This window comes from Purpureocillium lilacinum (assembly GCF_023168085.1).
Source record: "Purpureocillium lilacinum CBS 284.36 DNA, scaffold_4, whole genome shotgun sequence".
NCBI classification, from domain to species: Eukaryota; Fungi; Ascomycota; class Sordariomycetes; order Hypocreales; family Ophiocordycipitaceae; genus Purpureocillium; species Purpureocillium lilacinum.
The window spans coordinates 3542945-3564446 of NW_027072114.1; the positions used below are offsets into that span (position 1 = coordinate 3542945).

Below are 21502 nucleotides of genomic sequence, written 5' to 3' on the forward strand. Positions count from 1 at the left end.
GAGGCGGGACAATGGCAAGGCCCTGCCGAGCGGACCGTGGTGCGCGACGAGGATCCGGAGGCGGGCGGGTGGTGAAGTGCCTGGGCGCAGAGGCTGCCGCGGAGGGTGAGGTTCGTGGTGGGGGAGGGAAGCGAGGCGGGCGCGCCGAGTCGAGACGAGATCACAGGCGGGAGCACGAGCCAAGGATGGGGATTGGGCGGATTGGGAGGATTGGGTGGGCGGGCTGCTGCTCACCCGGACTCGCTCGCCCCCAGGCAGCGCTGGGACTGGATGCCCTCCAGCTGCTGGAGCGGGGGCCTGGCCAGCGACGTGAGGTACCGGGCTAGTCCGCACGCAACGGTGCTGGGCTGCTGGCTCGCCCTGAAACGCCTGCTGAAAAGCGCGCGAGCTGAGGCCAAGGTACTTCGAGGTTGCATCCATGGCTGCCAGTGTCCACCCATTCGACGCGGCGCGCACGGACCACGCGGCCGGATCAGGAGCTCTCGCACCTTTGGCTCCGTGACACCTGAGTCCTGACGTAGCTGGCATCTGTGACCTCAACATAAGCCACATCCGATCACGTACCGTCCGCAGCTGCGCGCCCGTCGCAAAAACGCTCTTCTACTGTAGCGTTCTTTCATTCCATTCTGTCAGCCTGCCTGTTGATGGCACGTTCAGATCTTCTCTTCTTCCACATCCGGTGAGGTGAGGCGAGCCGACAACTGCACGCCATGGCCGACGCGGGCGACGACGTCGGACGGCTGTCTCCGAGCCAGCAGGAAGCGCTCCAACAGTACATTGGAGTCACGGATCAAGAGGTAAAGGATGCGATTCCGCTTCTGCAGCGATCGCAATGGAACGTTCAGGTACGGCCTCTCTAAGCGCCCCTTCACCGTGGCAATTGCCCTTGCTGACATCGGCTCCAGATTGCCATTGCCAAGTTCTTCGACGGCGAAGGGCCCGACCCCGTCGCCGAAGCCATGGCCGCCCAAGACATCCCACGGACGGTCGCTCGACACGAAAACCTTCAGGAGAGTCTGATGGCCTCGTCCGATCGATCGATACTCGGACGGAGGAACCAGACTGACCCGGCACCGAGGATAGTCCCCCAACAGCCAGTCACGCACCGATCTCCGTGGCTCCTCGGCCTACTACTCGCACCCTTTGGCTGGGGGTGGAAGGCAGCGGGCGCTCTGTTCCGGACCTTCTGTTACGTCCTGTCATTTCTTCCCGCACCGCTGCGGCCTCGCGCCATCACGGCAGGCCTCCGGAGCACGACGGGCCGACGGATGCTGATGCCGCGCGACACGGCCGCAAGATTCAAGCGCGAGTTCGACGAGGAGTACGGGCCGAATGAGCTCCCGTTCTTCGAAGGCGGCCTGGCGCAAGCGCACGATCTTGCCAAGAAGGAGCTCAAGTTCTTGCTCGTCTTCCTCATGTCTCCCGAACACGACGACACAGCTTCCTTTGTCCGCGGAACATTGCTGTCTACCGACGTGGTCGAGTTTGTCAAGAACCCATCGAACAATATCGTCCTGTGGGGAGGCAACGTGCTGGACTCGGAGGCTTACCAAGCAGCGACCGAGTACAATTGCACCAAGTACCCGTTCACGGCTCTGGTGTGTCTGACGCCCAAGGAGGGCAGCACGAGGATGGGCATCGTCAAGCGCCTGGTCGGCCCCATGCCCGCGGCAACGTACCTGTCGGAGCTGCAAGGGTCGATGGAGAAGTACGGCTCGGACCTCGAGGGGGTGCGCGCCGAGCGGACCGCGCAAGAGGTGGCGCGCAGCCTGCGTACGCAGCAAGACTCCGCATACGAACGGTCACTGGCCATTGATAGAGAACGTGCACGGGAAAAGAGAGAGGCTGCCGCTGCCGCCGCCGAAGCTGAGAGGCGGGCACAGGAGAAGGCCGAGGCAGACGCCCGGTTGGAGGAGAAACGGGAGCTATGGAAGGCGTGGAGGGTGCGCCAAATCATGCCCGAGCCCCCTGCCGGCAACAAGAACGTGGTGCGCGTCGCCCTCAAGATGCCGGAGGAGTCCGGGGCGGGGCGGATCGTGCGACGGTTCCCTCAGGATGCGCCGCTCGAAGAGCTCTACGCGTTTGTGGACTGCTACAGCCTCTTGCAGCAGGGGGGTGATGCGAGCACGGACGGTGCTCGGCCGGCTGGTTATGAGCACAAGTACGCATTCCGGATAGCATCGACTCTGCCCAGAGTCGTCTACGAGCCGAGCACGACAGACACGATGGGGGACAAGATTGGCAAGTCAGGCAACCTGATTGTGGAGCAGCTCGCCCTCGAGTCAGACGCAGAGGATGACGACGACGATGAGGAGGACGAAGAGGAGTCTGGGTAGGCTGCGCCGTTGATAGGCATCTAGACGAATCTGGACCACACTCGAGTAGATGCGCACTGGCGCGTGTATCTGCGGCTGTAATGCGGGATGTGGTGACTTCTACTATCGCCAAGTGCAGGTGGGCGCCAGGCGGCGTGCGAGGGTACAAGTAATTTGCTGGGCATGTGCTCGGATGCGAGCCTCGAAGCTTGGCCGGCAGTTGGAGCAATGGCATTGGCATAAGCAATCGACGGTTCGGCATGAATCGCTCGGAGATAAACCGCGAAAACGTCACGAGATCTGGGCGCGACGTCGTCTGCCGCGCACGCCAGGCCAGGAGAGCCAGTCATCCAGAGTCATGCGCAGATGGGCCGGTCCGGTCGTCGTATGTCGTCGTGGTGCGTGCGCGCATGCGGCGGGGTCGCGGTGTGGTGAGCGATGGGGGGGGATTGCGTAGTGGTGCGAGGCTGTGCAGCGCTGCGTAGAAAAGCTCCAGCTGCGCTGCTGGTGGTGGATCGTGGTGGTGGTGGAGGGGCTGTGTGGACAGGCTGTGTGGAGGACAGTGAGTGGTGGTTGTGGTGGTGCGGGCGCAAGTGCAATGATGAGTGAGGCGAGGCGGCGACGGCGGCGGCGGAAGCGGAAGTGGAGGTGGGAGGAGAGTGGAGGTGGAGATTGGAGATGATGGACGGCGGGCCGGGGCAAGGGGGCATGATGGAACCTGGTAAGCTGGAGGGGACGCGCGACCTGCGAAGTGGCGGACGCTGGAACGGTGCAGGTCCAAAGAGAGGAAATCGGACACCTGCAGTGGACTGAAGGCCTCACAACAAAGAAACCCCCTCCATGCCCTGAAGGGCGGGCGGGGACCTGGCGACCCTGCTGGATGCCTCTGTCGCCTGCTGAAAGCCGGCCGGCGCGCTGGAGCTGGCGGCCGCCTCTTGTACTGCACTGCGCTGGGCTTAGTACTATAGTAAGCCTACCAGTAACACCAGAGCCTCCTCCCAAGGCACACCAGCCAGCAACGGCCAAGTACGTACAGTAGTAGACCCGACAGCAACGGCGGCGACCTCGACCGTCTTGGCACACGTGTTGGTGGTGCTGGGCGGGCGGGACTGCCTGCACACGCACATGCAGCGCCCCCCCGACAGACGCGGTCAGTCGTCGGACAGAGATCCAATACCTTCCACCAGTCAGTCATCCATCCCTCATCCCCTAGGATCCATTCTCCCCCCCGGACGGCTGCCTCCTTTAATAATTGCGGCCCTGCTTCCTCCTTTCCCCTGCGCTCGCGCATTGCATCCATCCGTCCATCCACCGTCGCTGCCGCAGTCCACCCGGCCTGCAGCCAGCCAACGCGTAGCTGACCTACAGTGCCTACTCGCTCGCCGACGCCCCTCATCGAGAGGCCACCTACGATACTTGGCTACTCTACCGTACCCAGCAGTGCCTCGAACTCTTCTTGCATCAGCCCGATTCGTCGTCCTCCTCGACTATTTCCCCCCTCGCGACGACACCGAACAGAGTTCATCCACCGACACCAGCAGTTGAACAGGGCCCCGACAAAAACGCAAACCCCGCCACGTGTGGAGGCAGCCATCAGGCTCGGGGCGACGCGGACCCAACGAGGACCCCTGCCCGCGCGCCGCCACCACCACCAAACCCTGGCCCGTTGACGGGGTTCGAGGTCTGGCTTTGGTCACTGAAGACTGTTTCCCCCCCAATCCAGACAACGCCGACCGCGCGAGCGGAGTGACCCCAGGGGAAGCAACTCGACCGTCCGGCACACACGCCAGACGCAGGCAGCCGACGCGATTTCTTTTCGCCGCACAGAACAACAGCAAACCCTCAGACAGCCGCCTCGTCTGGTGCCTCGTTCTGCGTCGTCCGCTTCCCGCGCGACAGGCAGCCCTCATCGTCAACTCGCGCGATTCCGTTACTGCTGTTCGCCCCCCTCGCGACTCCAGACACGCCATCGACCCATCACTGCCCCCCTCGGCCGATTGCGACAGCATATACTCGCTCACGTCCGCCTCGCGGTTCGCCCCCGTCCACGAAACGCTGACGATCCAGCGTGCGACGGTTCACACTCCTGGCCACCACCACCCCGTTGCGACTCGACGCCCACGGCTGCGGTCGTGCGAGCGCCAACCCGTAGCAGCCATGAAGGGGCTGAGCATGAACAAGATGCTGGGGAGCATCAGGAAGAAGACTGGCGGCGGAGGTTTGTTGACTCCCAAACCGCCCCTGGCTCGGTGGCTGCCCACGCCTGTCACGCCAACAGGCCACCACGAGTCGCATCTTTGTTCCGGACGCTGACCCTCACGTGGATGCAGGCAGCTCGGAGATGCCCCCAGCCTCGGCCGCGACACCGGCCGAGAACCCAGAAGTCACCGCTCATAACAGCGTGGTACGTGCTCCCTGTACCACGGCACGCGCGTCATGGCAATACCCAGATACGGAAACCGCGTTGCTAACAGACGACGCCCGCTGCAGAAAGCTTTTTGCGAGTCCGGCGGCAACGCCCAGAGCGACGAGGTGCTCTTTCTGCCCCCCATCGTCGACGCCGCCGAGTCGTCCCCCGCGGCCGCAGCCGAGTGCGCGCGCATCATCCGCAAGTACATGGGCAAGGAGTACTCGTCGCGGCCCTCGTGGCAGTACAACGCCATCATGCTCGTGCGCATCCTCACGGACAACCCCGGCCAAACCTTCACCCGGAACCTCGACGACAAGTTCGTCGACACGACAAAGGCCTTGCTCAAGAACGCCAGGGACCGCAGCGTGCGCCAGATCCTCATGGAGACGCTCGACGACTTTGAGCACACCAAGATGTACGACGAGGGCCTGGCCCCCTTAATACAAATGTGGAAGAAGGAAAAGGACAAGGCGCTCAAGGAACACGGTGTAAGTGCTTCCCTCGGGACCCGTCAGAGCGCGTTCGCCACGCAGGATACTGACGTTTGCTACGCGCTCCAGGGCCGCGTCCCCGCGCCAGGGCCTCGCCCGCATCTCATGAGCCCCCCGCCGCCCATGCTGAACCGCCACTCGCAAAACTACTTCGCCAAGGCACATTCCAACAACCGGCTACCGGACCCCATCGAGCTCGCCAGCCGGTTGGAGGAGGCGCGGACGTCGGCCAAGCTGCTCGAGCAGGTCGTCATGAATACGCCCTCGACCGAGATGCTGCAGAACGAGCTCATCCGCGAGTTCGCCAACCGCTGCCTCAGCGCGTCGCGCAGCATCCAGGGGTACATGACGTCGGAGAACCCGGGCCCCGACAACGACACCATGGAGAGCCTCATCGACACCAACGAGCAGCTCCAGACGGCGCTCAACCAGCACCAGCGCGCCGTCCTCAACGCGCGCAAACAGCTCGGCCTCAACACGCCGCATGAGGGGTCGCCGGGACCCGAAGCGACCAACGGTACGCAACGACAGGATAGCTGGCAGGGCACGAGCGCCGGCGCCGGTGTGGGCGCGGGTGCGGCCGTCGTATCGGGCGGCAACGGCAAGGGCAAGCAGGCAGAGGTCTACAGCGCGCCCGACGGCCCACCTCCGTCCAACAAGGCCTCCGGCTCCGGGTACCGGCGCGACCACGACGACGACGAGGAGCCGGCCGAGGACCCATTCGCAGACCCCCACCCGGGTCAGGGCTCGTCGAGCGCCTTTGCCGACCTCAGACTGGCACAGGAGCCCTTCAACCCAGGCTTCCAGGCCGCCAAACCTGGCTTCGCCGACGAGAAGGAGGCGGTCAACGGCTCGGGAGCTTCTAGCACGACGGGCCTGCACCCGCCACCGGGCCAGCGCAAGGCGCCTAGCAACGATGATGACGACGACGACATTTACGAAGCGACGCCGAAGAGCAAGGAGCCTATGCACCGGTACTAGCCGCTGTCCGACCAGACATCTGCGCCTACGCGAGGGACGGCCGGCGTGCCCCTGCTGCGTCCCAACCATTAGGCGGCGACGAGGGTTCGAATCTACGCAGGCCCCGCATCTTGCCATTTTCTCTACTCGCTGTCGAATTCTCCTACGATTTTGCTTCAATGTTGTCATGATTCCCCCATTTGTTCTTGTCGTTGGAAAGAGGACTCGGGATGCTCACGGGACGGCTGAGATGGCCGTGGCGCGCTCGCTTGCTAGACACTGAGGGGAGGGGCCTGAGGCGGTACGCAGAAAACGGGGGCGAAGAAGGGGACTGGAGAAGACGTGTTTTCCGAGGCGAAGGGACGGCAGACTGCGTCTTGCGTGTGGTTGATTCATAGCGTGAGCATTGTTAGTACAGAACAGACAGAAGCAGCAGCAGCAGCAGAGCAGACAAAGAGACTTATTCCATGACGCACGAAGGCGCGACACTCCCTAGGCTGCGATGGTCTCATTGGTCTCCTGGCGAGACGGGTTGACGAGCTTGATCTGCGTGGCGCACCCCGACGAAAGGAGCAAGAGCGCGTACCTCGGAGCGCATGCTGCAAGCATTGTGTCCGGGGAGCAAGGCTCGCCGCCGGCGTCACCAGGCCGTTCGCGTACAGCATTGACATCTTGCTACGGCAAACCATCGAGAGGAGGGACCGACGCTTAATGCGCACAGCAAGTTGCAGGCTGGCCATTACTGCGTGAACGGAATGGGATCTGGTATGAGAAAGATGGGAGAGCGGTGGCGGGCGCGACTGAGTGAGGCACCACCCACGGCGGCCGGGTGCGACCCGTGAGCATACGGACGACACCCGTGAGGGGGCACACGAGCATAACGTCAAAGCCCAGGATATAGAATATGCAACGAGAAGGCCAGGATATCAGTGGCTTCAGCATAACGCGTTCGGGTTTAGGGTGCGCCGCTCACGCGCATACAAGTATTCGGATGCTGAAAGGATGCTGTTGCGCTGGGGGTCTTAATATCCGAAGGTGCGGCTCGGATACCAGGGTCCGCATCCCGGAGCATAACAGTTGGACGAAGGCCATATCTGAGCCTTGTTATTGAGCTTTCTCGTGAAGCCCATGTGATTGATCGCCTGTCAGTCTCTGACGCGGCCCTTTTGCTTTGCTCCTTGATTGGCTGCGTCGTTTGAGCGAGGAACTCTTGAGGCGAGTCTTGGTTGAAGTTGGCATTGACTCCGAACCTTGAGCTTGTTATAGGCCAGGGTCGCACAAGGGTAGGGGCAAGGGATGGGATGATTCGACGAACGCGGGGGGTTATAGTCAAAGTAGGCGTATTCGGGTACCGCAGGCTTGCACGTGCGCTTTCGCGACCACCTCCGGACCTGGGCCTGCTGTGCTTCTGGTCACTGTCGCGATGCCAACGCAGGCCGGGAGCAAGCGACCCAAGCGCAAGTCATTCCGGGCGTCGCATCTGTCACAAGACCTCACGATACGTCTTGAGATGTCCCAGCTGCTTGGTCAGGTCCGTCTGTGCGTCGGCAGCGAAGCGAGGCGCGACAGCAGCGTTGACAACGCCCGAGCCACCAAGTCGATGGCATGGAACGTTTCTTTTTTGCTCCGCCTTGGTCGACAGAGCCGATGATTGGCGGTTAGCCCGGTAGATACGATCGGGGCCTGCAAGCGAGAGCTGCGGATAGCCGCCGCAAGGCTTGCATTCTGCATCTGCACTCTGCGACTCGCATTCTCCTACGCATAGAGCTTGGCCGGCGAGCCAGTCGCATCCGCGAGACGTCGGAGCTATTGGGGGCTGACGGCAGGCGGTTCGAGAAGCGCGCGCAGGGTGTCTCAGTGCGGATAACAGTGGGGGAGAGGCCGTCTCTAGCGATATCTGGCTGGACAAGGTTACCAGGGTAATTGCCCTCTGCTTGCGTTGGCATCAGCCAGCCATCGAACAAGCCGTCGAAGGAAATCGGCCACGAATGGAGACGGGCCCGCGCGGGCCAAGAGGGGCTCGACGATCGTCATCCGCCCCGGCAGAACGTTTGAGAGGGTTTTTGTCACGGCATGTTCCGCCCGCCGTGAGTCCGTGACACCAAGGACGAGAGGGTCATGGCCCGGCGGGCTGCTTCAAGAAACGGCGACGGCAAGTCTTGCTCGAATTGGTTCCTCCATTCGGGCCAGTCTCGGACTCGTCGTCAAAGTTGGCCCGGCGCGGGCAGCGGGATGGGCATCGGGCTAGTCCTGATGGATGGCGGCGCGGCGCCTTTGCCTGTTCCATCGTCGGGCGTCGGCACAGCCCAAGGTCCCGGGACCCGGCAGACTGGGTTGCTTGCGAGGTGGCAGCCTGCGTCATGCCAAAACATACGTGGCGACGTCGACTCTTGATTCCGGCCAACGTCTCAGCACGTGAACACGGTGAACGCCGGTGACTGGCGCAGAACAGTCGCAGCCCAAGGGCGCGACGAAGGCACAACAGCCCTCGTCGCCAGCCGATACCTGGACATGGCATCATCGGGCTCCCGGGCGACGCATCGTTGTCTGCTGGTTCTCGGGCAACCTTAATCGTCGCCGTGGTATCACGTCAGCCCCTGCGGAACACGGCAATCCGACAGGGAGAGGCCGGGCGTCGTTTGGCCCCGTTGCCGTCATGATGTCGGCTAGCGGTGGCTCGCCTGCCAGCATGGCATGGCCGCCCTCGTACTCGTAATATGAAGCGCGCATAGATGGGGCCGCCGACCATGCGCGAATCCCGGTCGAGGTGGCAGACCGTGGATATCGGAGCCGGGTGGTTTGATTGATGCCTTTGTTAGGCTCCTGTCTACGGACACGGTACACATCAGTGCAGTCCAATGTAGAGCATGGCGGCGGCATAAGTCCTCGGTGAGGTACGAGCAACCACGCGAAGCCATGCCGGGGGGCTGTAAACGGGACGGCGCAAGCGCAGCCATGCGCACCTTCCCGTCCCTGGGCTCGGAGGAGCCCACTTGAACCCACCAAAAGGCAGTCGCAGGGCCACCGCAGGGCAGTCGCAGTGCGCATCGCGGCGCAGCAGGGCCGCCCTGGAGGGCACTTGGGCAAGCGCTCCCCGCCCAAGGCAGCCGATTGGGCGCTGGGGCTAGCTGGTTACCCTTTTCGGGACATCCTTGCGAAGGGAGAGGCAGGAGCCAACCAGGCCAGCCAGGCCAACCCGGAAGACTTTCCTTTAGTACCTACAAGTAAGGTTGCAGGTACTGTACCCAAACGCACCTGCCACAGCCCACCCACTGCACCACACTATGCCACTACAGTGACTACACGTACTTGTACGTGCCAGGCAAGGCCGCGCATCCGACCATCTGCCTATGTGTCAGTAATCAGTCTTGTCTCCTTCTCTCTCTCCCTGAGCGTCTTGCACATGCAATCTCAGTGATCCATGCCAGCTGCCTCGCCCGCGTCTCCTCAGACCCCATTTCTCCTCCAACGAGCGAGGCCCATCCGTCCCTCTCCTCTCCTCTCTCCTCTCCCCTCCCCTCCCCTCCCCCTCATGCCGCCCCCCTTGCTCCAACCAGAGTTGGAGAAGCTCCGTCCCGCCGGCACCCCAGCTGCCCATCTCCGGATGTCGCCCGCGCAAATCGCCTCACGAGGCCGGCGGGCGTTGGGAGCTTTGTCCGTCGCGTAGCCCAGGCGGTCAGCTAGCTGGCGGCGGACCTCACTTCCCACCCTGGCCTGGCCTGGATCCGTGGATAAGGCATGCTCTGATTCCCCTTCTCTCGAGGAGCTGTACGTAAGGCGGTGCGCTGCTTGGGAACGAGCAACTGAATATCACCTTTGCTTTGACATCGCCTTTCTTGTCCACGCCATGTCCCTTTGGCTAGCCAGCCACATATAGACGGGGCCTTGTCGCACACCCGGCAAAACGGCTCTTGGGCTTTGACGCATCATCGACGTGGTAGCCTCAAGTACTTCTTCACCCAAGGCCAGGCCCTTCCACCAGACGCTACCACGACTTGCCAGAGGCTCCGCACGCTCCGCAGCAAGACCTGACCCTGATCGGATTTCGCCCTCACCATCTCTCCGTTCTCGAGGCCTGAAACCCTATGACGGACGCGAGGCGGCATCATCCCGTCGGCTCATCCTTTATTATCGATCCCCGCCCGTTTGTTCCTGGCTGCCTGGTGACTCGGACAACCTCAGGTCAAGCTCAAGCTGCGTCTTCCAGGATCGCCTGTCGCCCGGTCCCGTGCCCGGCCTCTGGGGCCACGTTTATAGCTTCGAGCACAAATCCGCTCCAGTCTAGCCAAGGGCACACCCCATGTACGTCTGCATATGCGTCAAACCCCGGCCCAAGCACCCTGGCTGACGAGACCGCACTTACTGGGACTCAGTTGATCAACTGCCGCTGCCGCTGCCGCTGCCGCATCCTCGATCCTATCCCAGACCCGTCCGCTCGCCCCCATCTCAGGGCCACTTGATACGCTCCTTGCTGCCCAGAGATTCGCAGCTCATTGAGTTGCCTTACTCTCCGCCTTGTTTGGGTCCAATCCAAAGAACCTGGCTCCCAGACGCCCAGAAGACACGACGTCTGATGTCGCCTGCGGCCACTTCCGCTTCCCCCTGACAACACCGTGTACTACTCCGGGCTTTACACGCGTGGTTACATACATATCTGCGCCTAACCTTCCAATACCAGCTGTATCGCCACATCTACCTGGCCTGGCCCAGACTGTACAACCGTTTGCTCTTGCTTGGGCAGCTGCCACTCACCCCGAGCAGGCTGGGCTACAAAATGCTTTCCACGTCGGGCCCGCCTCATCCTCGACTGCCACAGCTGCCTTCTGGTCACCATCTGACAGCTGCGTCAGTTACGACGTGCGGTCAGCAAGCGGCAACACAGCAGATGTCTTCCCGGCAAGTTAGCCATAATCACCAGCTTTCTACGCCCGCTGGACAACCGCTAGCTAAGCTCTCTCTGGAGATTCTCAGTCTGGTCCTTGAACAAGTGAGTCCGCCCTGTTTAGCAGTGTACTACCTTGGCCTACAAGCTGGCCCCATACTGATGGCCTCTCTTTAGTTGCGGTACATAGATTACAGATCGCTTTTCCTGCTCCGCTTAGTCTGCCGACACTTTCACTCTCTCGCAACTCCAGCGGCATACCATACCATTGAGCTCAACGACGCGCTCCTCCGACCCAACGCCGAGCGCGTTTACCCTGGTGCGCTTGACCATGTAGCTCGATTTACGAGACATGTCGTCATCCGGAGCGATCTGAACCCGCAGGGTGTCAAACGAGTGCTGTCTGCAACCAGAAGACTGTCATCTATCAGGTACTGACTACGGATGGCCCGAAGCCGGTAGTCCGTCTGCTAACAATGAGGCATCGTAGGTGGCGCTACATATCACAGCGCAACCGGCTTCCGAGGTTATGGCTGCCCTCAGACATTTTAAATTCCGCCAGAATCAACGCGGATGGCACAAAAATTACCATTGAGGATCTCCCTCTCGGAGGGGCGCAGCACGATCTTGACGAGTCCTATTTCGACGCCACTCTGACAAGGCACTTGGTCTCACTCAAGCTGTCCATCTCAGACCCGCCCCTAACTACCAGGCCAGACTCTTTGAAAAGACTCATTATGCAATGCCCTCATCTTCAGACATTACACTACGAGGACCTTGGAATCGGGACGAGCTTTTCCTTCCTCGAAGCCGAGAGAATGCCTCCAGTGGATGATCTCGTGTTGAAGTCGTACAACTGGAATCACTCTCCAGAGGAAGTGGCAAAGCACTGGGACTTCTCCTCAATCCAATCGTTAAAGCTGGTCAATATGCCCGTATCCAATTTCTTAAACTCGATCTACCTCCCGGACTTTACCTCTCTACACACCCTCAAGGTGGAAGATTACGGCGGACACCTGCAGGACATGCGCCCGAGCGCGACTCGGCGACTACACGACCTGGTGAAGCACCATGTTCAGGCCCTGGAAACGCTTGACATTACTTGTCATACTCAGATATTCGGCATCGATGCCATCCGCAAGCATGGTAACACGCTTCGTGTCTTGAGATTCCGGGATCACGTGGGGTTTGAAGACGACGGCAAGCCATGTCCGACGCTTGGTGTAGAGGACCTCGTACTCCTTGGGGCGCGGATGCTGTTCATGCACACGCTCGAGCTCGACATGGACGAAGCCATGTGCAACCCTCACGACTTCTTGGGGGTTCTGTGCTCGTTCCACAGCCTGCACACGTTGACTTTACATGTCCAAACACGCATACGCCCCTCGCAGAGAGTGGACCCGAGCACTGATCCCGACTATGAGGCCGCGCTGGAGACGTTCAACTATCTCGTTGGACTCAGAAAGCAGAAGAGGCCACATGTGCCTTGGCGGTGCGTCACCATCAACGTCGGCGGGTGGCGACGGGCCATGGTGCGACGCCTGGGCTATGAATGGAAACGACGCAACGAGCAGGGCGTCTTTGCCGAGCGATGCTTTGTGCTGGAGAAGGAGGTGGGAGACGGTCGGTACGGCATCCGGGAGGAGCAGGCGTCGGAGAGCCCACGGTGTCGGTCACCGGTGCAACTCTGACAGCGCCGGCCAGTTGCCACGGTCGGAGATGTCGCATTATCACCGGCGGCATCCGAGCGGAGACGACTGTCGTTGGTGCATATACCCATTCGAGCCGCGGCACAGGATAAGCTTGGCAGATTGTCACATTGCAGTTTTCCGGCATGGCGTTGGATGCAGGAGACACGCTCGGGCACGCATGGCGCGCCCGACGAATATTCACGTAATTATGTTGCTTGTTGATACTTAACATCGTCTCAGCTGCTGGGATCTTTGTCTTCCGGCACATTGCGGCGTCCGAGAACAACCCGAAGCGATTGCTGGAGGCATACGATTTGCCCACAGACCCTGTTGTCCATTAGGTACAGGGCACGAAGTATGAGAGTCTAAAACACAGGGCTACCAATCGGCAGCCTTGACACTTGAAACGGGCCATGCGCGGTAGCGGATTCTGCCCAGGAACTTGGGCGTGATTGCCGGTTGGCTACCCGCGCATGAATCAAGGACCAGGACTGAACTGGAACGAGGCCCGTTCGATCCCTTTCCGAGAGGACCTGCCCCGGTCACAAGCTGAGGAAGAAGAAAAGACGACACCAGAGGAGATTGGCACCTTCACGCCGGGCATCTCGGACGCATAGTCTGTCGGAAGACGAGATGCCGACTTGGATGCCCATGGCGTTGCGATTTGGGACATGCACGGGAAAGTGTAGGGTAGGCAGGGACGAGATTGCCGGATTCGGCGTGCGCTGGCGGTGGGGGAGAGGATGTGGAGGGCGGGCGGGCGGGCGGGCGCATGCAACGGCGCGGCGGGCAGCCGGTGCGGTGCGGTGCGAGGCGACGACGGCGGCCGTGGCGGGCGCGGTGCGGTGCGTTCCATGCGCTGCGGCGCGGGCTGGCGGCCGCGGAAAAGTACCAACCGTGCCGGAACCTCGAGGGCTCAAGTCACGCCCCCTGCACTCCCTGTGGGCAGGTCCCTCATGGCCCATCCATGGATTCCCCCCCCCCACTGACCAGGGCGGCGCCCCCGGAAGGTACCTGCTCGTACAGTACGGGAAACGTGGATGCGGCTCGGCGGCGGCGGCCCAACGGGTGGCCAGGCCGCTACGGCGCGGGCTCGGCTGCCTAATGCAGGGCCGCCGGGGGCGCTACCAAAGCCACAGCGAAACGGGTGGGCGGTGCAACGCCTGGCCGCCTACCGGGGTTCCCACTGTGTGGGTGCAGCCCGTGTGCCCGCATGGCCGCCCAGGTGCCCAGGTGGTCTGGTGGGGCGCAGCGCTGGGGGGGCCGGGCGGGTCTCTCCAGTGTGGGCTGCTGCTGCGAGATGTGCCAACCATGCAGGAAGGGGCGGACGGAAAAGCATGTCGACGCATGCGGACGAACGACGTACGATGGAGGCGAGTTCGCATGCAGACCAAATACTACGAAAAATCAGCGCAGCTGAAGGGAGCCGAGGGCTTGTTGTATGGCTGGCCAATCAACCCTGGGTGATGCGAATGGGGAGGCCGCTCGAAGTGAGCGATTGGGAGGGCAGCTTGCGCTGACGGGCCTGGTGTAAGTGGTCTACGACGAGCGCTACGACTACGTCTTTGGCAACGACGCGAGGGCTGCCACGCGGAGAGGAGCAGGAACGCGGCCTGCAAAGAAAAGAACGGATCGAAGAGTACTTGCAGAAGAGCGTTTAAACTGTGGAAGCGGGCGCAAAGGCTTGTTGCGAAAATCTGCGAAAAAGGGTACAGCAGTTGGACGCAGCAAACCTGGGCATGGCTGCACTGCCGGCATCCGCGCCTATGGGCATCCGCTGCAGAAGCGTTATTGACTGCGCAAGAAACCCCGACACTACAGAAATGCAATGGCTTGCACACCTCCCCACGTAGGTCATCTTCACGGCGCCGTAGACAAACTGGTTGGCAACAACCTAAGGACCGTCGAGACACAGCGACGGCAGCAACCTCCCACCGCCCTCCGCACTTCGTGATCGGCCGCACATCCAACCACGCCACGCAGACGAAACAAATACGTCCCACTGGTGGCGGATACTGCATGAGCAGTACATACAGCTGAGAAGTACCTCAAGTGCACAATGTTGTATAGTCGTGGTCGCGGCTGCGGCCCCGGCCCGTTGCGCATTCTCCGCCTCGTCCCCTCTCTCGCGGGACGCAAACCGGCGGCCCCATCCCCGGGGGCACGCCTGGCTGGCCATGAGATCCCGTAATACGCGATTATTCATATCGGGGGCGCGCGAGGACGTTCGATAGCTGCGTCGCGGCGAGGATCGAAAATCAAACGGCGGTCGCGATGCGGTCGAAGCCCGCTGGATGGGAGCGCAAACGCACCGTGGGTCAGGCAGTATTTGCCAGCCCACATCAGCCGCGCGGAAATACTATTGCACGGCAGAATGTGCAAAGAGTTTGAAAGCACTAGAGTCGTGAGGTTTTCGAGAGGGAGAAGGGAACTCTGCGCGGCGTCGTTGCGGCCAGGACGGACAGGACAGGCTGGGTCCGCCCCTCCCAAGTCGTCAGAGCAAGTCGCGGTTCAACAACCCCGTAACTCGGCTGCAACTACGCAACACAAAGATTCCGCAAAGTGAAAAAATAATCACGCAATGAAAAAGTGACAGATCAATTCGTTTTGTTGTAGTCGGAAATGCTTTAGGAAAACACGCCCGCGCTTCCCACCCGCCCAGTGCGCGCACATTATGTGCGTCTGGCGTCCGGATCCGGCGTCCACGCAACAGGACTTGGACTGACGCGCGGACGGAACCGTAACCGCCCGCCCGGCCGCCCGCCCGTCCCATGGCTCACCATGCTGCCGCTCGCCCCAGTGTCCGAACCTTTGCCTCGCCCCCCTATCTGCCGGGGCGCCCGGGAGGACTGGGGGACCGGGGGATGGGGACGGCGCCGGGCAAAGGGGATTAGTGACCGCGTGGCGAGGTGACGGCTCGAGGACCGTCGGGGTACTTGTCGCCAGAGGGGAGTGTCTTTATGCTCAGGTATCTTGCGCTCCTCACTGCCTTTCGGGATCCTTCCCCGTTAGAGCAGGAGAGGCCTGCCCGCTTTGGCTCGGGGCGTGGCACGATGGGAGGAAGGACTGACTCGGGGGAAAGGGGGTGAGGGCCCAGCGTCCCGACCTCACCGAGCGGACTGGGACTGAGAGTCCCTCACACTCTCGTGGCAGTGGAGGGTCAGCTGGACAGGCCCTGGGGCTGCCTTAGGAGAAGAATGGCGTGTATGGACAGAGCGATGAGGATGATGTGCTACACCGGCGCTGGGAGATGAGCCCGGCGTCCCGGACGATACCCAGCGTGAACTACCGCCACACAGCCGTTACATGTTCACTACGATAGGTATGCCTACCCCAAAAGAGGTCGTCCATCGTGACCACCACTTCCCTCTCTCGTCGTCATCGGCACGTTCGCCCACCCCGTAGACCGTGAGCAACCCGCCACCGCGAGCCTCAGCCGCAGGTAGTACAGTCGTAGACAGCAACAACCACAGCAGGACGAACGCCCAATAAACTTGCTAGGTGCCCTCCCTATCCTCCTCCTCCTCCGCCAACTCCCCTCATCTGCCACCAGCAACATAGTTCTGCTAGCACACCTCCACCACCCTCTAGGACCGCCCTCCCGCCGCGGGCTGGCGTCTGGTCTGGGGCAGGGCCAGACTCCTCTCGCTGAGGCAGCACGGGGGGAGGAAGCACTTGACTTCCCGCCAACCGCTTCCGCCCGGGCCGGCCAGCGGCAGGTGGCTGGCTCCAACTACTGCTGTACCAAGACGCCTCTGAGCCGCTGTGACGGCGTGGTAGACGTCTTCTCCTCCCTGTTTCCACTTTGGCGGCCCGGGCGGGCTGTGTGCTACACTCAACTCCAGACGGCGCCAACAAAGTATGCCGCCGCACACGTTTGCCTCTCTACGCCATTTGTGAAAAACCGACCCATCTAGGGAATAGAGCATCACGGGGCCGAGCCACATAAAGGAGAAGACAACAGAGATGGGCTTGGACAAGAAGGGGGGAGGGCGTGGTCCCAGGAAAGTTCTATCATGCCGGCACAGGTCGATATACTGTACTGGAGTCAACTGCGAGAAAGCCGTTTGGTGGCATGACCTGGTATTCACACACGAAACTCGAGCGACTTTTTGATTAGCGCGTATGGCTACTTTTGAGGACTGCCGCTCCACACCCGCAGGGACCTCGCAAAGACACGTGCCGAGCTGGATGCCTCAGGCACCAATTTGGGTCACGTGTGTAAAGACTCCGCTTCAATGTTCTGCGCCGGTCGCGGAGATTCTCCATATCCTCCTCTCTCCTTAGCGGTGACTGTTCAACATGGCCGAGAAAAAGGCAGACGCCCCGGCAGCTGGCATGCTCTGGGGGGGCAGATTCACAGGTTCGAATGCCTCGGGAAACAAGCTTCGGATGCAGTATACTGACCTCACGGCGCGCAGGTGCGATTGATCCTCTCATGCATAAGTACAATGCCTCCATCCAGTACGACAAGGCTCTGTACAAGGAAGATATCCTTGGATCGATTGCTTTTGCCAGGGCCAACTCAAAGGCTGGCATCATCAGCGAAGATGAATTTCAGGCGATTGAGCGTGGTTTGCTCCAGGTGATGGAAGAATGGAAACAGGGAACTTTCGCTATCATGCCGAATGACGAAGACGTGAGAGGCCACTCAATTCTAGTCAACTTCTCGCGGCTAACACAATGGACCAGATTCATACGGCAAACGAACGTCGCTTGGGAGAGGTCATTGGCAAGGACATCGCGGGTAAGCTGCACACAGGTCGCAGCCGCAACGAGCAAGTTGTCTGTGATATGCGCATGTGGTTACGCGATCGGATCCGCGAAATCGACAGCCAACTCGTCGCGTTCCTCAAGGTCATTGTCACACGTGCCGAATCTGAAATGTAACCCTAGCCCCACCTCTGGCCAAAAGCGGCCCCCTGCTGACTGACAACCTCAGCGACTTCATCATGCCTGGATACACCCATCTCCAGCGTGCTCAGCCAGTTCGGTGGTCTCAATGGCTGATGTCACATGCCGCTGCATTCAAGCAGGATCTCGAGCGGTTGCGCCAGGTTTTCGAAAGGGTCAATCTAAGTCCACTTGGTTGTGGCGCCTTGGCCGGCAATCCATTTCGAATCGATCGAACTGTAATAGCTGAGGAGCTTGGGTTTAGCGGAATAACCTTGAACTCCATGAACACTTCGGCCGACCGCGATTTCGTAATCGAGTTCCTGGTCTGGAACTCGATTTTCACCAACCACGTCAGCAGGTGGGCTGAGGACCTCATCATATATTCGACATCTGAGTTCAGTTTCGTGCGGCTGGCCGACGCCTATTCTACGGGTAGCTCTTTGATGCCCAATAAATTCAACGGGGACTCGTTGGAGCTTCTGCGCGGCAAGTCAGGGCGTGCTTTCGGTCAAATGGCCGGGTTAATGATGGTGAGTCCTCATATTAACATCTCAGCCAGTTGCCTCGCCTTTGAGGGCGACTAGGAGCGTATCGAGAGTAGCTACTAACTATTCATTTGGAAGACTGTGAAAAGCTTGCCGTCTTGCTACAACAAAGATCTCCAGGAAGGATGGGAGCCTATGCTGGACTCGGTTCAGACTGTGTCGGATAGTCTGGGCATTGCCAATGGGGTCATTGCTACATTGAAGGTGCGGCCAGAGCGGATGGAGGCTGCTCTGGACAAAACGATGCTAGCCACTGATGTCGCTGAGTGGCTGGTGAGGAAGGGATGTCCGTTCAGAGAGGCTCACCACATCTCTGGACGCGTCGTTGCACTGTCTGAAAAGCTGGAACTTTCGATGGACAAGCTGACCCTTCAGCAACTGCAAGCCATTGATGCTCGGTTCACAGCAGACATTGTGGAGGCATTCGAATATGAAACGAGTGTCGAGGCGAAAACGTCTAAAGGCGGTACCAGTCGATCAAGCGTGCTGGAGCAGATCCAGGTACTCAGGGCCATGTTAGATTAGGAGATGTGCTCTTTGGACAATGCCATCTCTTACAAGTTGCACTCCTGCAGATAGCTCGGCGTCTGAAAATGGATTTTGGTAGAGCTTGAGTTTCGTGTGTGGATTATGTGGCATACTGGCAGGTACGTTGTGCACGAAACTGGACCGGCTTTTCGTTACTTCATGGGTTTCCTTTCCGGGCAGTCTTCCGCATTCCAGTCCAAGGCCACGCATCTGGCAAACACGCCCACGCCCCTCCCTTTTTTTTTTCTCTCTCTTTCTTTCCGCGGGCTACCGCCCACCCACCTCCCGCGTCCCATTCCGGCGGTCGAACCCCCTCGGGAATGTCTCACGCTTGTTCTCCTCGCTGGGCTGGCACCCGAGCCCACGTACCCGGTTAAGACCGTGTTCCATGCGTGCCGGCGGCAGTAGGGCTGGCTGGCTGGCTGCCTGGGCGCTGGGCTTGCGGGAGCGACCGGATGCGGGCCACGCCTTTCATGGTTTCAGTCCATGGGCCGCCCTCGGTTTTTTTTTCCAGTGCGTCTCAACCGCCTTCACATCCCTGAGTCTGCTCTCCCCTTGGCCTTTCCATGCCCTCACTTTGTCTCCCAACCTGTGACGCGGCGTCGAAGTGAGTCCTTTGCAGCAAAATTCACCGACAATGACTTTCATCCATACACGCCCCTACCCTCTTTTATGCTACCCATCTGTAAAGGAGGGAAGGGAGTTGCCCGTACTGTACGGTCTCGTGCCCACGAGGGCAAGTTCCTCGCCAGCCTCGTGCGTGAGTTCTGCCAGCGCAGGCCTGACATGCCAGTAAAGTCAAGTCTGGCCATAGCCCTTGTGCCCACCTCTTCCACATGCTCTTGTTTGTTTTGCCCTTGTCGCCCGGACCATTCTGCTCTCACCTCCCACATGGAAATGGATGGATGGATGGATATGTGTATGCGACGGTGAGGATGGCTCCTTGACTCACCGACCACGCGGCCACCTTGCATTCACACACACACATAGACACACACACACACACCTGCCGTCACCGAGGGTCACGCGTACAAAGTAGTAGTAGTGTAGTAGTAGAAGTAGTAGTAGTAGTAGAGGCATGTGTGACGGACGCCGTCACTCCCGGATGTGGCGGACAGGTGCCGTCTTGCCCTGCGTCAGGCCCAGCAGCCACCAGACAGCAACGCCCCCCATACGATACTTGATTCCTCACCGGACAGTATTCAAAAGCATCTCGCAAGATCAAAAATTCGGTAGTAGCCTATACGGTCCGTATAAGCCTGCCCAGGAAGACAAGTCAATCAAACATATGCCATGTGAACTCTTTTTTTGCCGCCAACTTTCATCATTGTTGAATCGTGTCAGTCAGACACAAACGCCGAACACGTTGTCACAGGTTCCTCAGCCTCCGGTCCTCTCAACTCTCGCCGCACACACTCATACACAAATGGTGGCAAGACTGGCACGGCACACACAGACACACTACTCACCGAAGACAGGCAGCTCGTCCATTCACGTCCTGTACCGCCCCTCTGGGTCTGCATCCTGCAGGAACCACGCAAATCCCCCGCGTGCCTCACTCCATGCACAAAGGGGGGGAAGGGGATGAGGGATGGGATGGGTTGGGAGGAGGAGGGGGGGCCTGAAAATGCGACCGCCCACCCTCCCATCTGTCTCGCCCGTCCCAGGGAGTTGGGCCAAGTCTTTTGGAATTGTCTCACCCTTGGGCCCTCGTGGTTCCTTGTGATGCCTGCCCCCTTTGCCCCCGATCATTCATCATTTCCGTGCTCCGAGACACAAAAACCGTTGCGTGCCAGATCTCGGCTTGTTGGCCCCCCCTCCCCCGCGTTCCTGCATCATCGTGCATTCCAGTGGCGAGCCCGCCCATTTGATGTCGCATGCGCGCCGTCAAACACCACGCTCGGCCGCCTCCACGCACACACACACACACATATACACATCGTGGGGAAGGGAACTTCATACGCCAGGGACGGACGGACGGCCCGGCTCTTGGGGCGTCAGTCACCTGGGATAAGAAAGAGTTTCCCAGCACGGTGCCCTACGCATTCCCAACTCTTGACGTACCCGCACCGCACAAGGGCACTCACTCACTCACTCACTCACAGAAGGGGAGAGAGAGAGAGAAAACGAGCGCACACACTCTCTATCCGGCGTCAAGCTGGACACACTTCCCAGACACCCCCCCCTCCTTTTCAAAAACCAAAAAGCCGCCCCCCTCCCCCCCCTTCCGTCCCCCCCCCCCCCATCCAAGCCCCAAAACCTTGCCGCCTCCAACGTCCCTCTAACACACGTTTCCTTCCGCTCTCTCGAGGGGAGAGGGGGAAAAAACGGCGGGACTCATCCCACAACGGCGCGCATGCGCGCCCGCCCACTTCGGGGAGATGTGGGCGGCGGCGGTACATACGTAGGTGACATGCCGGGAGCGTACGGTCAGGTTTGGGAGCAGACACACGAAGTCGTCGTGCTCCCGTGCCCCTCGTGCCCCTCTCTTCTCGGGGCGCTCCTGTCCTGTAGACTACCAGAGACACAGCCGGCCATGGGCCACAGATGATGCCCACGCATGGGCAGAGCCGCAAGGAAACGCAAAAACGCAGCCGTCTCGCCCAGCAGACAAGCATCCCATCCCCATCCCACCCATCCTCACCCACTCACTCACTCACTCCCCCCGTTTCGCTCTCCAGAAAAGTATCCCTCCCTCCCTCCCACTTCCACTGACCCTCAGCAGCACCAGCAGCATCCAGGGTGCCGCCCGCCCGTCTGTCGCCGCCGCCGCCGCCGCCGTCG

General features: G+C 60.6%; 4 protein-coding genes across 4 annotated transcripts; all 4 read left to right on the forward strand.

Annotated features, from left to right (window-relative positions):
• Window positions 1–710: 710 nt before the first annotated feature.
• PLICBS_006242 (uncharacterized protein) lies at window positions 711–2336 on the forward strand (the record flags this gene model as incomplete). Its single annotated transcript, XM_018320020.2, has 2 exons — window positions 711–845; window positions 906–2336. 2 exons carry the CDS (start codon window positions 711–713, stop codon window positions 2334–2336), a joined length of 1566 nt encoding a protein of 521 aa, XP_018182494.2.
• A 2136-nt stretch (window positions 2337–4472) lies between these two features.
• On the forward strand, window positions 4473–6197 carry PLICBS_006243 (uncharacterized protein; the record flags this gene model as incomplete). Its single annotated transcript, XM_018320021.2, has 4 exons — window positions 4473–4533; window positions 4646–4719; window positions 4806–5213; window positions 5286–6197. 4 exons carry the CDS (start codon window positions 4473–4475, stop codon window positions 6195–6197), a joined length of 1455 nt encoding a protein of 484 aa, XP_018182495.1.
• Window positions 6198–11987: 5790 nt separating this feature from the next.
• On the forward strand, window positions 11988–12749 carry PLICBS_006244 (uncharacterized protein; the record flags this gene model as incomplete). The annotated part of the gene is made up of 1 exon (XM_018320022.2): window positions 11988–12749. The coding sequence occupies one exon, from the start codon at window positions 11988–11990 to the stop codon at window positions 12747–12749; it is 762 nt and encodes a 253-aa protein (XP_018182496.2).
• A 4438-nt stretch (window positions 12750–17187) lies between these two features.
• PLICBS_006245 (argininosuccinate lyase) lies at window positions 17188–18715 on the forward strand (the record flags this gene model as incomplete). The annotated part of the gene is made up of 5 exons (XM_065600896.1): window positions 17188–17388; window positions 17442–17635; window positions 17692–17840; window positions 17889–18175; window positions 18269–18715. 5 exons carry the CDS (start codon window positions 17188–17190, stop codon window positions 18713–18715), a joined length of 1278 nt encoding a protein of 425 aa, XP_065456968.1.
• Window positions 18716–21502: the final 2787 nt, after the last annotated feature.